We start from the raw sequence: 18,542 nt of genomic DNA on the forward strand, positions 1-18,542 counted from the left end.
GCGCGCAAGGTGCTTGGCGCGCGCAGGGAGCTCGGCGCGCGCAAGGTGCGCTCGCAGGCTCTCGGGGCCCAGTTGGGCCCCGGCAGCGTGGGCGCCCTGCGGGCCGGGCCGCCGCGTCCCATTCTCCGCGCTGGCCCGGCCCGGTCCCTCAGCTCCACCCCCTGCCTCCCCCTCCCGCCCGCTCGCGCCTCCTGAAAAGCCAGCCCGCCCGGGGCGGCGGCGCAGAGCCGGGCCGGCGCACGAGGCAGCCAGCGCGGCCATGACGGCGGAGAAGGCGCTGCCCCTGGGCAATGGGAAGGCTGCCGAGGAGGCGCGGGAGACTGAAGCGCTCGGTGGTAGCGGCGGCAGCGGTGGCGTCGGCAGCGGGGGCGCGGCGCCCGCGCGCGACCCGCGCGACAAGCGCGACAAGGCTGTCCACGAGCGTGGCCAGTGGAACAACAAGGTGGAGTTCGTGCTGAGCGTGGCCGGGGAGATTATCGGGCTGGGCAACGTGTGGCGGTTTCCCTACCTGTGCTACAAGAACGGAGGAGGTGAGGTGGCACGCGACAGGGAGAAGGGGAGGGGGTGCCGCACGCTCCGTGGGGGTGGGGAGACGGGGGGTGGGCGAGCGCGAGACCCCCCTCCTGCGCCTGCGTGCAGTGGGACCCTAAGGGAGAGCCTCGACCCCAGGCCACCTGAGTGAGCTCACCCGCAGGCACGGCCCACCTGTTCCACGGAGCGAGCGTGCCTATGGGTTGCTTCGCACCTCAGTGTGCCACCTGCCAGTGCGCAGGGACTTGCCCGCCAGGAGAGATCTGTCCCCAGCATGAGGTAACAGCTGAGACCAGCAGGCCTTTGATTTTGGTATTTTCACTGGCATTTTGACAGGAAACATTTAGTCCCTTTGAGCCTCAGCTTTTTTTTTTTTTTTTTTTTTTCCTCCCCACTGGAAAGGGACTCTGGTTATTGCCTCCGTGGTCTTGGTTTGGGGGAATTTGCTCAAGTGCCAGGCACCAGGGCTAAGCTTTCCCTATCTCACTTCGCCTTCACTGTCACCTTTGGAGGCGGTGGCATGCTCGTCTTGCAGACGAGGAAAGTAAGGGTCAGAGAAGTTCCTCATTTAACCAGTGTTTAAGATGGGATTCTGGGACCAAAAGCCTTGTTTTAAACTGCAGTTGGGCTGACAACGGGGAGAACTTCTTACGTGAGCCTTTGCTGTTAGCTTTTCTGCCTCACCTTTTTTTAACTTTGCTCTTAGGGTCATTTCTGGGGCCAATATATTGGGCCTCTCTGGTGGAAGAATTGGCACCAAGCAGTCACATTTATTGACCTCAGAGTCACCCACAACACAGAGCAAGGACACTGATTTAATGTTTTTGAGAGATTAGAGATTGTGGAAGGGGGAGAGGGAGAGGAAGGTGTTGAGAGAGTCATGTGTAGTAATAACGTCTCCAAGTCAGTTTGCCAGAAGAGGCAGTGGTAAATCTATGACTCTCTCAGTTCAGAGAAAGGGCTCCAGACTTCAAGACTTCCTTCTGTCACATCAACAGGACAGCCCTGCAAGTGCATGCGAAGGGATCTTCCAAAATCTTCGGTGGCATGTTTCTCCAAGAGAAAGCCTGTGCCAGTACAGTCCCCCCTGACTCTTTTATGGTGCCCCCCCTTCCTCCAGTAAATCCTTAAACAAGGTGGCTCAGAAGTCGGCTGGCAGGGCCAGTGCTGGACTTCCTGCGGGAGCTACTTGCAGGGGGAGAGAGAAGGATACTGCTGGGCCCAGGCCCTTTCTTTGGAGACATTCATTTTGAAGGTACAGGCTGCTCCAAGCCTGCTTTGCACTGGTAATGAAGTGGCCACCTATGTTGGTGGTTTGGCAAGGGGGGTACAGAGGGAGTGGACTTGGAGACCCCAAATGTGCCCTGTGCCCTCAGCTGTGAGTCCTGCCTCTCTTGATAGACTCAGCCTTTGTAAATTGTGATGTGCACTTGGAAACCTGTGGAAACTCTTAAGGGGAGGCCCAAGCCAAAAAAAAAAAAAAGTTTGAATATATTTGTTCATCCAGGCAATTATTGTGCCAAAGTAATAAGTGTTCCTAAAAGCAAAAATTGGGTAAATTACAAATTCTGCCACAGATTAAAAAAAAAAATGTTGTAGTGAGTGAAGTTTAAAAATGAGTCATTGCTGGATTTTCTTTTCCTTTCTCTGATTTGCCGAGAGTCTCCATTGGGTACACAGATACCCTGGCTTGATTGAGTTAGTTATTTTAAGGATTACAGTACAAGCTTTATGAATACACAGGCCAGAAGGCTTTTACGAAGTGCCATCTATTAGGTTTCAGAGGGTTCCCAGGTAAATTGCAGTGTATTAAGGAATGATTTCAGCTGTTTAATCAATTAGATTTAGATTCAGTAAACAGATACTCTTACTTCCTTTCACATACTTTTGCCTTTTTATATAGTTCAGCTGTTTGTATATCCACAGTTTCTCTTTTTTTCAAAAATCTGCATAGCTGTACTCATAGATGCCACTGATAGTTTAAAGTATTTCTTTCCCAATGTGAAATTTTGAATTAGTTGCTTGCCCAGAAAAACCTAAGACCCTTCAAAACCTGGTAGATAGGACCCTGTTATCAGGATTGATCAAAATTGTTGCTATTAATCCTTGCAGTTAAAGAGGCTTCATTTAGTAAAAAGCAATTTCAGTTAAAGGCTTCATTTGTGAGATCAGATGGTCGGAAATAGCATGTTTTCATGCTTTGTTATTAGACTGGAGAAAGAGGACGAGGGATTTGGAAAAAAATCCCCTTCTGTTTGTAATAGCCCATGTTCACCTCAGTTATTTAATTTGTTTTGCAGAAAGGCCCAGGCAATGGATATTGTGTTTCAAGATAGGAACACTAAAACTGAGGGTGGTCTTTTCCCAGACTGATCCTAAGCCAGACTTACTGGATAGGTTCTTGTTGTAAACTCCATACAATTCAACTGCACAACTGGGACTTGCATATAGGGATGTTTAACTCTTTGAAGCCTGATATTGTTCATGATATAATTCCCTGAGAATGCTTTTTCATTATGAAAAAAAATATATATTTTCAGGTCATTCTAAAAGTAAATAACAGAAAGGGATCTCCCTTACCTAGACTGTTGACATCACTTTAGAATTAAAAACAAAGGGTATAGTATTCAGGATGGTAATCATCTTGACCTATGTCAAAGGACAGAATACATAAATTAAAGAACTGAGCAAATAAAACCCTTTCTTTTATATTGTCTTCATAGCTACCCATTAACTCTGGAAGATAAGCTATGTAGATATTAAAGTCCCATTTTACAAATGAGGGAGCTGAGAATCAGAACTGTGTGGTAGACTTGCTTAAGGTCATAAATGGCAGAGAGCACAAACCTGGGGCCATACTTTCTGACCCTAGTCCTAGCTGAACTGGACCTCAAGCTTAGAGAACATCATGTCTTGCCTGTGGTAGGTGCATAGTAAAGATTTCCTGTGCCAAACATGAAATGATGAGAAAAGTTTTAAAGTCACTCCTTCATGTTCTTCCAGGGGCATTCCTGATTCCCTATGTGGTATTTTTTATTTGCTGTGGAATTCCTGTCTTTTTCCTGGAAACGGCTCTGGGGCAATTCACAAGTGAAGGAGGCATTACGTGTTGGAGGAAAGTCTGCCCTTTATTTGAAGGTAAGTGTTGATTTAATGAGAATTAAGGTTTTGCCCCCAAAATGTCAAGCTACAAAGAGTAGCTGAAGACCGTTAGGAAAAGATAGAAACTCAAATTGTTCCCTTTTCTTTATCCTTTCAGGAATTGGCTATGCAACGCAGGTGATTGAGGCCCATCTAAATGTGTATTACATCATCATCCTGGCATGGGCCATTTTCTACCTGAGCAACTGCTTTACCACGGAGCTCCCCTGGGCTACCTGTGGGCATGAGTGGAACACAGGTATGGACTGCAGGGAGGGTCTCTCTGCTGGTGCTGGTGGAGGACCCGGGATTGGGGTATTATCCTTGACCTCTGGGCTCTTGTCATGAGTCCAGTTTCCTGGGAGTGGCTTTACTGGTCTGAGTCTGTTTTGTTAGTTACAGCCTAAGCTGAGCTTTGGTCCAGGGTTTGGCATGGTTAGGAGAATGGAGATGCTCTTGGCTTACTTTGTTAGATGCAGAGAATGAGCCCCTGGGGGACAAGGTGTAGAGTATGAATAAGTGTTAGATTCAGAGAACTAGATCCCCAGTTTCAGCCCTACTTCTCCAAATGGCCAGTTTTCCTCTGTAACAGGAAGGGGTTGGACTAGATTAAGGGCTGCAGGTGAAGGGCCTTTAGGCTGATCCATCTTTAGATCAATGAGCAAACTGAAAAATGTATTTGTTTACCAGAATTTTAAAGTCTGAATGTTTCATGTGAAAAATCCAGACTTCCAGCTTCTCTTTAAAAATTCAGAGATTTGGCAACATTCCTACTTGGCAGCAATGGCTGCAGCTGAGAAGCAGCTATTGCCTTTGGGTGACACATCTGTCCTCAAGTTTCCAGTGATCCCACCCAGATTACTTTGTTCATTTGCTTTACCTGTTCAACCTAGCTTGACATTTGAGTTCAGCAGCTGCCCCCTTCCGAGAATGGATAATACTTTTGATTTGACAGACTGTTTTGTTTTTCAGTTTTAGAATTGGGTTTTATAATCTAGGGAAGAAAAATCTGTCCAACCTATTTCTGAGATGGCTGTGCTTACAGCAGGCATCTCTAATTGATTACAGCAATCTCTTCTTTTGAGTCTAGTCTTAGGCTTGGAGCTCTTATCCGTGCTCTGGGCAGCTGCTACCTTTTGACTAGAATTGGGGCTCACAGTTAACCCACTCACCATCCATTTTATAATCTGTAGTGAGATCATGTCTGGAAGTGTCCTCTCAGGAGATGTAGCAAGACTGGGTAGGGTGCTGGTCACCAGCAGACAGAACTGAAGGCATTAGACCTGGAAATTTCTGAGATCTATTTTCTATCCCCATATGACTGTCCCCTGACACTCACATCTTGTGGTGGCTTCACTGTCTCTCTTCAGAGTGTTGTTAATCTTCCTTTCGCAAGGGACCTTCGATGTTCATCAAACTCAAATTCAAGGGCATATTCTTGGAGGCCTGTGAGTCTTCCGTGATAATTTAATTGTGGATATTATGAGAATACTCTGAAAATATGTGCATGTTCTGAATCTTAAGCTGAAGATGGTCAGGAGAGTCCACTACCTGAATTTGCATGTGTTTGTACTCTAAGAGCAATTCATGGCAAATAGAATGATAGTGGCCAAGGGAAAGAACAGAGAGAGGTTTAATTCATAAATGGTCTGCTGGGGGACTGAGGGTTTGGCTTGGTGGTAGAGTGAATGCCTGACATGCGTGAGACCCTGGGTTCCAACCCCAGCATGCCAATAAATAAATAAATAAGGTGCATTGGTACTAAGCAAAGTCCAGTTGAGAATGCAGTTAACTGTACGAATGAAGGTTTTGCACAAGTGTAACCAGCAGAAACTGGTTGTAGAACTGAGACTCAAATAGCCTGTGGAAGAATGAGGCAGATGATCTCCACAGACTCTACTGTTTACCTGTCAGGTGCATTTTTTTTTTCAGTTGGGGAAGCAATTTAATTTCAACAAACGTCATTATTCTACAGTCATGTGATATATAGGGATTTTGAATCGTGTTGGTTCCATAGTTGAGTTGGTATTTGGCTTCTAAATTTAATCTTTTCTAGTTTTATGACTTATAAAACACAAAGACTTCACTAGCCCATTGTCTATTTGTACATGATTAAATATCATTTTAATAAAAATAACTCATGAACCTTGGGTGTCTGCAGTTTTTTTTTTTTTTTAACTATAGGCAAAAACGTGAGAAACTTTATTTTATTGATTGATTTCTTGTATTTTATTTTGAGCCCAGGAAAAGGCCCAAGAAACATCAAGTCATTTTACTTATAATCTCAGTTTTCTAGACTCCTCTTAAGACTGACTGTGGACCTCCAGACCACTTCCTTTCAGAATATAGTTAGCGCTTGCCAAAAGGAACCATAGAGGCATTTCTCCAGTGGACCACCAACCTCTTTCTTCCACTCGTTTGCAGTCTCCTTTCTCTAAGGCATGTGAACCCTTGCAGTATGCAAAATATCACACACAGGATTATAATTTCTTCCCCCAAAGATGGCAGATGTAATTTGAATGGTTCTTACACACATGAGAAGAAAAAATGTACCAGAGCCAAGTGGGTGCTGGCCACTGTTCTGGATGCATAAGGTTCTGAGCGAGCCAATTCAGGAAGCCCTGTCCCTAGGCAGCTTGCAGTCTGGTAGCCCAGGCAGCTCTAAACAGAGAAGCACGGGTTCCATGGTGGCTGATACTACCAGGCATTCACCATGCCAAAGAAAATGGAGCCCTGGCTAGAATTTATTCTCAGTTCCTTCTTTAACTGGTGGGTGGCTTTCTAGAGGAAAGAAAGGGTTTGTGTGTGGGGAGGAAGGTGTCCCTTGACTTTTTCTGAACCTTAGATTCTTTCCAAAATAGATGGAGTTAGAGAAGGTAATTCCTGGGAGGGCTTTTGAATTCTGGCTTGCTTAGAATTCAGGGGAAGGAGATCAGGGTTGGCTTCCTGGAGGAGTAGGAGGGATTAATGGGTTGCTCTGGACCTTTCTAATGAATTGGATCCTATAAGGGAATGGTGAAGAAGCCAAGGATCTTTTACGCATGTAGCTTCTCACCATTTTATCCAATCCTGACATCTTTATAAGGCAGATTGTAGTCAGGCCCCCTCCCCCCCTGCTCCCCCCCCCCCCTTTTTTTTAACATAGAAGAAAAATCTCATCTGTGTTTCTGCCCTACGGATATCACAACTAGATCATTTCCTTAAATCTCCCCCTTCAGTCCAGCAAGGGCCACTGGGTAGGAGAGAGAAATACTACAGATAGGACTTGGGGCACAAAAGTGGAAAAAAGCAAAAATGGTTTGGGAATAAGGCTGGAGGAAAGAGCAGGATGGGGCCTGTTGGCTGGGAATGGAAGAGACTCAAGTCCCCTGCCCCCACCCCTTTCCTCCTGTCCTGGTCAGGCCGAGCCTCTCGTGAACTATCGGTAAAGCATTGATTTCCACCCCTAATGCTCTTGGAGTCATGTTTGCTTGGAGCGGCGAGTTAAAACTGCCAGCATTGCACCATCAGCGCTGAATGTTTTCCCAGCTTTACCTCTCGCGAAGGTTAATTTTCTTGTATGTCTTTTTTTTTTTTTTTTTCCCACTGTAGAGAATTGCGTGGAGTTCCAGAAACTGAATGTGAGCAACTACAGCCATGTGTCCCTGCAGAACGCCACCTCCCCCGTCATGGAGTTTTGGGAGTAAGTGGAGAAGCACTTGTCTCCCTCAGTTGGTGGGGACTCTGTCCTGCTTCTGCTCATTTGACCTTGCCCGCATGCCTGGGCAAAACCTGACCTTTCCTCCAGTCTGGCAGTTCCTGGCTTCTGCGGGCTTTTTCTTTTTTTAAAAAAATAAAAAAGAAATGTATTTTCTTTTAGTTGTAGATGGACACTAATACCTTTATTTCATTTATTTGTTTTTATGTCGGACTAAGGATTGAACCCAGTGTCTCACATGTGCTAGGCAAGTGCTCTACCTCTGAGCCACAACCCCAGCCTCTTTTGTGGGCTTTTGATTATTTGAGAAGCAAGTGTGAAGATCCTCTGGGGTTTCCTAAAGGGACAACAGAGAGAAATACCTTCTTGTTTTTTGATAACATGTCAGCATGCCTAGTTGATTATTAGGGCAGGAAGTGTGATTAAAAGGATAGTTTAAAAATTCATCTCGAACAAAAGAAGATAGAGCGTGTTTGTAATAAGTGAAGTCAAGAGTATATTTAGCCTCGCAGAAGTCTCCAGGGGGGACAGGTCTGCTTGCTCTCCGTAGCTGAAGTGGCATGTGGAAAGGAAGCAGATTCACTTTAGTGTACAGAAGTTACAAAGAGGCAAGTTTCAAATGTGCTTAAGGATGAAGTTGGTCTCACAGTGTTGTCTGAAACTACTTTAGAAGATTGTGAGCACCCTTTACCTGGAAGTGAGAATCCTTTACCTGGAAGTGTTTGACTGGAGTTAGACTGCTGATTACCATCAGAGATGTATCAGAATCCCCTGAAATTCTAAGCAGGATTGTATGGGTGGGCATTTTCCTAGAAATGGGCATAGTTTCATCAGAGTTCCAAGCATACAGTTGTCTTAGTTGCACACTTTACAACCTGAGGAAGCATTATATACATTGTGAAATGTGCCCTCCAGGATTATATAGTATACAACCTGTATAGCCATACCCAGAAGCCCTGACTTTGGAGTTTCTAAAGTAGAAGAAGGATTGTCCCCTGCCCCAGGGTTTTGAAGAGATGTTTCCTTTATGATTCAAAGTCTGGACTAAATGTTTTCTGAGATTTTTCAGGCAGAAAAGACCTGGCTCCATTGAAGAACCCTCTCCTTCCTTTATACTAATACTAATAGTGTGTGGGGGGGCAGTGTTTCATGAAGGATTGTGTTTTATCCAAATATCATTTTTCTCTTTCCCTTTCTAGAAATCATTATGCTGAATTTAGATTTGTAATCCTAAAGCACATCTTCAACTTGTTCATGGCTCTAATAGTACCAAGGTCTCGCTTACATTTTTTTTTAATATTTATTTTTTAGTTGTAGTTGGACACAATATCTTTATTTTATTTATTTATTTATTTTTAGGGGGTGCTGAGAATTGAACCCAGGGCCTCACACATGCTAGGCAGTGCTGTACTGCTGAGCCACAACCCTAGCCCTCTCTTAGATATTTAAGAAACAAATTATATCTATGGTATCCATTACTAACATGTTTTACAACAACTTTGTTTCTTTGATCAGTGCTGGTTTGGAGATGTATCCATATGGTTAAGTGTAGCTTTGGTTCTTTATTTCCCCTACACTGCGGTACATTGTTGTATTATATGAATAGCCTACATTGTATTTACCCAGGTCCTCTTGATGGGCTTTTAGCATGTTGCCACTAGTATTAGGCACACTTAGTGAATGTCTTGTCCAGTGCTTTCTTTAGTACCTGAGTGGTTTCCAGGCTGTGTAACTGTCTTGTCTGTTAGCTGGTTCTTGTCAGAAAACCTCAGACCTGGTAACAAGTTGTTTCTTGTAGTTCTAGAGCTTGGGAGGTGCCAGGTCGAGAGCCTGGCATATGGCAAGGGCCTGCTGCTGTATCATCCCATGGTGGAAGGCAGAAGGGCAAGAGACCATATTTGCTTGAGCAGTCAAGGGGGCCAAATTCATCCCTTTGTCAGGAACTCACTCATCAATAACTAACCCACTCCCATGGTAATGATATTTATTCATGGGGACAGAGCCCTCATGACCTAATCACCTCTTGAAGGTTCCACCATTCAAAACTGTTGCATTAAGGATTAAGTTTCCAACATGGGAATGGTGGGGGATCATAGTAATACCTAATAGTGGATTTGGTGGTTTGTAGGGTACATGCATGGTAAGTTTTATCAAATATTAGATAATACAAAGTGATTCCCTAATTTACATTCTAAATATGTATGTGTGCAAGAATTTCTGCTGCTCTATGTTTATGGAACGCTTGGTCTAGTCAGTCCTGTTTTGTTCATAAAATGGGTGTGATTGGTATTTCACCATTTTAAAGTTGTATTTCTCTAATTACTTATGAGGTTGAGCACTTTTTCATGGTCTTTTTTAAAATGAATTTGGATCTTCAGGTTCATACTCTTTTCTGTTTGGATTGTTTGTTTTTTCCTATAGAAAGGAATTCTTGGTACAGGCTAGATGTTAATCATTGTGCTGGAAATATATTTTCCCAGTGTGTGGATTTTCTTTTTCATTTATGGTGTACGGAATTTTCAATTTTATTGAAGTTATATTTGTCAATCTCTAAAGAGATTGGTTTGCATAATTGGAATCTAATTTAAGATATATTTCTGTACTCCAAAGTTGTAAAAAAAAAAAAAAAAGTTATGTATTTTCTTCTAAGAGTTTTGAAGGTTTCCCCCCCGCCCCCCACATTTAGCAACATAGTCTTTTTATTTATTTTTTAGCTTTAGGTGGACACAATATCTTCATTTTATTTTTATGTGGTGCTGAGGATTGAACCCAGTGCCTCACGCATGCCAGGCGAGCGTGCTACTACTTGAGCCATATCCCCAGCCCCAATCTTTTTATTTTTTATAAATTTCATTAAAAATTCTTAAAATTTTTACTGTGTATAAATTTTGTTCAGATTTTTATTTTCATATATATAACCAATTTTCCCAACAGTACTTCCTGATCATTCATCCTTACTCTACTGACTTACAGTGCTATCTTTTATATATCATTTTCCTAAAAGCACAGGTCTGTTTGGGGCTCACTGTTCTGTTTCATTGTCACCTTAGTCTATCTCTGTGTCGATACCAAAACTATAGTTTTATGTAAGACAAGCTCTGGCAAGGCGGCTTCCTCATTTTTTTTCCTTTCCAAAGTGTTCTTAGTGTTCCAAATAGATTTTAGAATCAGTTGGTTAGATTAAACAACAGCAACAACCATAAAGAGAAACAAAAACTCTGGGATTTTGATTGGAAGTCTATTGGAGAAAAGTGACATCTTCGTGACTGAGCCTTTCTACCCATTTATTTAGGACTTTTAAAATGCTTTGTTAAGTGGCACTTCTTAAATGTGTTCTACCTAATAGTGGAATTGGTGGGTTGTAGAGTACATGCAGTAGCATTCAAAACTCCTGCTTATCTACCCCAGACCCAGTGAATCACAGTCTCAAACCGAACATCTGTAAAATATGTACTGGAGAGGGGGCTTCTGTGCTAAGTGAGACTGTGTGGTTTATTCCCGACTTCAATGAACTATAATTTCCTGGAGGAATGTCACAGAGACATATTTTTGGACTTGCACCTTTAAAGGGTCAACAAAATATAGCTTCCATACTTCCCTAGGGAACCCATTCCAAAGTCCTAGACAAGACGTGGTCTCTATGTAAGTTCCTGGATTTTTTTTTTTTTTTGCACCATTCATTCCCTTTGTATCATGTATACAGACCTTTAGTTGAATATTAGCCATATTATATATTTGTTCATTGTGTTCACTGACAGGCAGTCATGAAGCAGCACCTGTCTGGTTTTACTCACCACTGCCAGGATATGGAAAACCCTCAATGAATATTTATAGAATAGATGGATAGATAAGAAGCAGGGAGGCAATATGTTCTAGAAAATACTATAGGAGGTGTGCCAAGGGGGCCCTGGCAAGAGCTCATGCTGTCATTAATATTCCAACTCACCAGCATTGATCAGTTCCAGGACCTGTTTGCAGTATCCATGTCACTCACTCATTTTGGCCACCACGTGGCAGGAAGGGACAGATGGTCTGCATCCTCTGTGTAAAGACCCTTTTGCCAGCTACTTGGCCATTCTAGATGAATGTGCATGGGAGAATGAACTCATGAGTTGGTTTCCTATTCAGGTTGCATCTGTATTATCTACACAGTGTTGAATTCTGTATTCTGAAAGTACTCCAATGGTGGTGTGACACTCATCCCTTCATGACATGCTTTTGTCAGACAGCTCCAATTCATCTTTTCCCCAGAGATGAACTTGGGATGCAGAGACTGTAGGAGATGTTGATAGCATCCTATGAAAATCTGTTGAGCCACAGCAGCTTGAGGAGGGCTGAAAACTATCTCTTGGTGAGAACATTCATGTACCTGAGGCTAACCCAAATCCCCAAACTTATTCTCCTGTAGAATAAATTGGAATAATTTCCCTCCTCCCCCTGAAATCTAGCATTTCACTAAACTTGTCTGGAAAACACTTTGCTATGAAGAATTTTTTCCTTAAATTCAACTGAAAGTTAGTTTCTGGGGCTTTGGATAAAGCATTCCTAATTCCTTTTCCATGTGACAGCCCTTCAAATATTGGACCCACTTTCTTAAAAAAAATTTTTTTTTCCTCACCAATTCTCTTTGCTTGCTCTCCCCTGATGTGGCTTGTTCATGGTTCCTCCAGTTCTGTCCATGACTTTGTGTGCTGGCTTCTGTCCTTGCCCTGCCCCCAACTCCAGGGGCCTCATTCAGGACCACACTGCTTGGTTAAAGTAGAGGCCATGGCTGAATGCTAGTTCATTCGTTGCACAAATGTTTGCACTCCTGGTGTGCATAAGAAAGACACTGTGCACATTCAGACCAGGCAGAGTGAAAGATAACATTCTAGTCTCTAGAAGCAGAGGTGAAACCAGCCCATAGATTACCATAAAGTCAGTAATAAAGTACCACTTTCCTATCCACAACTGGATGTGGCTTTGCCTTACCATGGGCACCTGACCCAACCCACTTCCCGTCTTAAAATTTCATTTCCTTTTTCAGGACATAATCCCTATTACTGATTTAGTTAGTGAGAAATACTCAGGCCCCCCAGGGTGGTCTTGATTCTGATCCCGGCAGGGGGCCTATGGGGCAGGGACAGCTTGTCTTCCTAATGTCAGATTTTAAAACCAGACCATCCTAGTTTCCCTTAGTAACCCATTATGCATTGGCATCCATGCATTTATCTAAATATGTTTGCATTTCTAAAATTTGAGTCTCTAACCTCCAGTGGGATTGAGTGCTCTAAAGTGTGTAACTAAAGTGTCATGACATGAAGTGGACCTGGATTTGTCTTCCCTTTCTCAGACCCCATGTCCTGTACATCCAGGGTTTTGTGAGCAACTCTCACTTCGTATACAATCAAAATTGCTTTTGCATGCCTTCCAATTGAGGAACATGTGTTGAGCACATATTGTGTGCGGGGCCCAAATTAAGCTCTAAGGGTATTCAGTTCTCCTTCTTTATTCAGAAGGATGAGGCCTTGTCTTTCTGGATTATCTTCATCTTTTTTTTTTTTTTGTCTTTCTAAGTCATATGGACATTTTAATTGATTTTCTTTGGACATGAAATTGGGGATCAGAGGTGCTGGAGTGAGAACTGGTTCTTTTCAGGGGATAAGGCACCTCCCTGCTTCCCTCCTACACTCATCTTCCTCTCTGCCTTGCCCTTTGGACATCCTGGGCTTATCTGAGGGTCATTTGGCTTTTGTGTTCCCTTTGCCTAGAAGAACCCTCTCCAGATCCTCATGTATCTGGCTCTTTGTTATCCCTGAATCTTAATTCCAGTGTCATTTGGGAATCCCACCCTGACCAACCCACCAGGATCAGCACCGCAGACAGCTCAAACCCATCCCTCTGTTTCAATGTCTACCTTGTTCTCATCTGAAATCATTATATCTTTGTTAATGTGTTAATTCTCACCTTCCTCCGTTTTTAAGCTCCATACTGGCAAAGACCACATCTGATTTATTTGTTATTGTTTTGCCAGCACATTCTAGGTTCCTATTAATAGTTTTTTTTAAAATTTTTTTTATTATTAGTTGTTCAAAACATTACAAAGCTCTTGACATATCATATTTCATACATTTGATTCAAGCAGATTAGTTATTGAAACGAATAAATGGAAGAGGGAATGAATGAATGAATATTTCCTAAGCCCTTGGAGTTCAGTGTCCTTATCTATAAATTGCAAATGAGACAACACCCACCTGATGATAATGGCCTTGATAATAGTTTTCCTATACTCCACAGTTCTTTGGAAAGCATTAAATGCATAAGTAGAATGCTTAGGACTAGTTCTCCCATCTGTGAAATGGGGATTGTCTTAGTCAACTCGCTGTTGCTATGACAAAATACCTAAGATAAAAAATTTAAAGGAGAAAAGATGTATTTTGGCTCACGGTCTCAGAAGTTTCAATCGATGGTCAGTTGTGGCCCTATTGATTTGAGACTGTGACACCACAGTACATCATAAGAGGAGCAAAGATGCTCACCTCATGGTGAGAGAGACGGAGAAGGAGCCAGGTCCCCAACATCCCCTTCATGGGTGCACCCCAGTGACCTAACCTCCTCTCACTAGGACATACTTTCTAAAGGTTCCACCACTTCCCAGTAGCACCATGGACTGTGGCCCAAGCCTATAGCAACTATGATGATTCCTTGCCTTATCAACCTCTCTGGGTTGCTGTCAGGATTAAATGATGTAATATATTTTGAGAACATTGTAAGTTGGGTATGTGAGATAGTTCTTATTATCTGAGGCACAATATCCCGTTCCAACCCTGTTGCTGCAGGTGCAGATTCATAGCTGGGCCTGAACTGCCAAGCCCCACACAGAGCCTGTTCCTTTACCTCAAATTTCAGGGTCAGACATGCTTCCCAGATCTTCTCTCACTAAGCACTGTGCATCACCACCTAATTTCTGCTAGTGTTAGGTTACCTACCTCCACTTGACTCAACCCCAACCCCACCTGATCACCCTGCACATGACTGTAGATTTTAGTGGGCAACTTCGCCAGCCCAGTTTAAGTCATTGCCTCCTCCACCTGTCAAGGGCATGTCCCTGAGCAACTTACATATCTTCTCAGGGCCTCTCTGTGCTCCTCTGAAAATGTAACGATAAGTCTACCTACCTCTTGGGGTTTTCCAGAGCATTAAATGAGTTGATGTTTATAAAGCACCCAGTGCATGGTCATTGCTCAACAGAAGGTAGCTACTTACAAGGAAGTCTTTATCCAGATCTTTGAACATCTAAATGGCTGCTTTTCAGCCTTGTTCAGAGAAGGCTCATCACCCAGACCTTGGTCCCTCATAGTGGATGTGGTAAATAATAAAAAATATATTTTGATTATTTCTTTCAAAGTTCTCTGAGCATCTAGTGGGTGCTGGATGCCAAGTACCTCATCTGTAGCCAGAGAGATGAAGATGACACTGTCCCTCCTTAAAGGAGCTGTGTGAAGAAGCAGCCTTATAAGGAATGCTGGGGAGTGATGGAAGAAAAAAAATTTTGAAATACCAGGTAACAGTTATCTGTAGGATCTTTGTACAGAGCCAAGTAGCCTGGATGCCTGGCCTTTGGGAAGAGATTCCTGCAAATGGTAATACTTAAACTGGGTTTTGAAAGTAAATATAAGTTCATGTGGAGCACTGTGGACTGAGTGAGTGACATAGCAGGTGCAGGTAATGACAAACTCAGGGGTCCAGAGGACCTGAAGTTGTATGTTGAGGCATGTAGATTTTATCTGCAATGCTCCTACTGCACCTGGAGGCGGGGGAATATGGGGAACTTTGCTGAGAGGCAAGGCAGGGCCAGAGCATCTGTTCAACTCCAGTAGTTCTCCCCTTATCGCTGGTTTCAGTTACCTCTAACCAACTGCAGTCAAAAGTATTCAATGAAAATTCCCCCAAATAAACAAGTTCTGAATTTTAAATTGCACATTATTCTGAGTAGCAAGATAAAATCTCTTACTGTCTGTCTCCATCTCACCAAGATGTGAATCATTCCTTGGTCTAGCGTATCCCTGCTGTATATGCTACCCGCCTATCAGTCACTTATTAGTCATCTTGGTTATCAGATCAACTGTGGCAGTATTGCAATGCTTGTGTTCAGGTAACTCTTCTTTTATTTAATAATGGCCCTCGAGTACAAGATTAGTGATACTGTAAATTCAGAGATGCCAAAGAGAAGCCATGAAGTGCTTCCATTAAGTGAAAAGGTAAAAGGTTTTGACTTAATAAGAAAAAGAATCACATGCTGAGGTTGTCAAGGTCTATAGTAAGTTATTATTATTAATCTCTTCTGTGTCTAACTTATAAATTTATATAATTTAGAAATTATATATTATCATGGGAATGTATTACAGGAAAATGCATAGTATATATAGGGTTTGGTACTATCGTGATTTTAGGCATATAGTGGGGGGTCTTGATATGTTTACGTCATGGATGAAGGGTCATTGCCATACAGATCTTTAGTGAGCACATACTATATATCAGGCATCAATTTAAGTTCTAGGATGCAGCATGAGCAAAACAAAGACTCACCCTGATGAAGCTGACTATGCAAACAGCTAAATAAGCAGAAACTATGGCATTAAGTTGAGACCAGTCTCTTAAAATGCAGGCAGGGTGTGGGATTAAAGAGTGTCTAAGGGTCAAAGTGGATCTCTCTGAGGCAGTGGGATTTGAGTAGAGACCTGAGAGAAAAGGCAGTGATCTGTGGGTATCAAGAATAAGCTCTGAGGCCAAGGGAACAGTGGGAGTGGGGAGTGACCTCACACTGGGAGGGATATATGCATGTTTGGAAAACAGCCAGGTGGCCAGAGAGACTGGAGCACAGCAGAAAGGACCTGGGCCCCTCTGAAGAGTTTTCAATGATTCTGTGGGATGCCTTGAAAGGAGCCAGACATTTGGGTCTGGGAAGAAGGCAGAGCCCCCAGGTTGCTAGGAGGAGGTGCATGGTGTGGTCCAGGTATAGGAAGCTGAGAAAAAAGGAAGCTGGGTGGCATTGGGGCCCTCAGCTGTTGGAGAAGGCAGGGGCGGAAGCAGTCTTGGAGGGTGATGAGTCCTTTGGCTTGGCTGTGGCATGCACCTGTCCCTCTGATTTATTAACATTTCTGTAGCCATCCACCTGATATAAGGTTCCTCTTAACCTCGCATGTCCTTGGAGGGCTTTTCCTGATAGAGGCAGATGGGAAGCTCCAAATTTGCCTGGACTCCATTTTTTTCTTTTTTTTTTTTTTCCTAGACAGCAGTAGCAGCCAAGTTAGCAATAGCTGTCAGCGTTTGGGCTGCACATATGCTTCATCCCCAAAATCCCACTTGTGAAAGTTTATTCTGGGACATGACCACATTAATTATGTACATCCTGAGCATGTCCATGGCAGTACTGTTTGTGGTACTTAAAAAAAAAAAAAAAAAGACAAAGGAAGTGTAAAATGGCCTTATATATATGATATCTATTAGATAAGTTATTCAACAACTACAAAAAAAAAAAGAATGAGGCAGAAGGTGTGTTAATACAGAAATGATTCCTAAAATTAAAAGGTGAGGTATAGAAAGTTGTATATGCAGGTTGAACATTCTCCTGTGAAATGCCTATGAGCAGAAGTCTTTTGGACTTTTTTTTTTTTTCATTTTGATTTTGGACTGTTTGTACATCCATAATGAGATATCTTGGGAATGGGACCCAAGTCCAGACACAAAATTCATTTCTGTTTCACACACATATCTTACACAGCCCGAACATAATTTTATACAGTATTTTTAGCATGCCTGCATTTTGACTGTGACTGTCACATGAGATCAGGTGTGGAATTTTCCACTTTTGATACCATGTCCGTCCTCACAAAGTTTTGGAGCATTTCAGATTTGGAATTTTCAGTTTAGGGATGCATAAAAATACACATGTATGCCTTTACGCCCATGGGACATCTCTGGAAGGATGCACCAGATATTCTTCACAGATTACCAAAGAGTAGGACCTGGGGATAAGGGAGGAGATGGCAAGAGAGAGAAAGAGTCTTGCTTTTTTTTTTTTATTGTACTGTTTTGTAGTGTTTGAATTTTTAAAAGCTAAAGCCAGGAACATGATTATTTTATAATAAAAAAAAAAATCACAGGAGGGCTGGGGCCGTAGCTCAGTGGTAGAGCGCTTGCCTAGCACATGTGAGGCACTGGGTTTGATCCTCAGTATCAAATAAAAATAAGCAAATAAAATAAAGGTATGCTGTCCATCTACAACTAGAAAAAAAATATAGGACCTATGGAATTACAGAATAAGCTTTCATTTATTATAATGATTCCTCCTGTTTGTGGGACAAATCCCATTTACAGCCTAGGTTTTAACCCACTAATCTTTATGTAATTTGTTTACTTATCAAATCAGTTTTGTTAACATTGGCTAATTTAAATGTTAAGTTAGCCCTGTGAGGTGGGCAGAAGAAGAAATCTCCATTTGCACTTAACTAAACACAGTCTTGGAGGCACTGAGGGGTTCCCCCAGCTCGTGTACCCAGAACCCCAAGCCAGCCCGTCTTTGGTTCCTACAACCCCTAGGCATCTCCAGTTTCTCCTGCCTCTTGATGTGTGTGCTAATCCTGAACACAGAGAAGCTCATCTTCCCTTTAAGAAGGGGTCCTTTTGCTCTCTGTCCCCACCAGTAAAGCACTTGAGACCCTGAATATCGTCAAGAGAACAGGAGATTCATTCACCAAAGCAAACCCAAATCTGCACTTTGTTACCACAGCAGGATCATGACCATTTTATTCTAATCGTTGACTGTTTAACTGCAAAAACAGAAAATGACATAAGTAATTAATACCTAAAGGTATATATTTATGTAACAGATTATAAATAACTTATAAACATATTTCTGCACCCCCCACCCACTAAGAGATCATTCTTTTAACAATTCAGAGTCTCTTCCTGTTGGCATTGCCTGTACCTTTAGGATCATTCTCCTCTCTTTAAATTCTTTGTTCCGAAATCGAATTCAGTTCTTGTACCAGCTCCCTTTCATAGACCTGGTTTCTCCAGCAGATCCTTGGTTTCCTTATTGCAAAGGTGATTTCTGTCTTTTTTTGTTTGTTTGTTTTTTGGAAGAAAATGTGGAAAGTATATTTAAGTAAAAGAAGAAGAAAAACACACA

At 42.7% G+C, this 18,542-nt stretch overlaps 1 protein-coding gene across 1 annotated transcript in view; it reads left to right on the forward strand.

Moving 5' to 3' along the window:
* The first annotated feature begins 259 nt into the window (after window positions 1-259).
* Slc6a11 (solute carrier family 6 member 11) overlaps window positions 260-18,542 on the forward strand; it is a 125,067-nt gene continuing 106,784 nt past the window's right edge. Inside the window, exons 1-4 of the mRNA XM_027931918.2 lie at window positions 260-530; window positions 3,535-3,669; window positions 3,791-3,931; window positions 7,264-7,354. Of these exons, the coding sequence (XP_027787719.1) occupies window positions 260-530; window positions 3,535-3,669; window positions 3,791-3,931; window positions 7,264-7,354 (638 nt within the window). The remainder of the gene's footprint in view (window positions 531-3,534; window positions 3,670-3,790; window positions 3,932-7,263; window positions 7,355-18,542) is intronic.

Source organism: Marmota flaviventris, chromosome 20 (genome assembly GCF_047511675.1).
Source record: "Marmota flaviventris isolate mMarFla1 chromosome 20, mMarFla1.hap1, whole genome shotgun sequence".
NCBI lineage: Eukaryota > Metazoa > Chordata > Mammalia > Rodentia > Sciuridae > Marmota > Marmota flaviventris.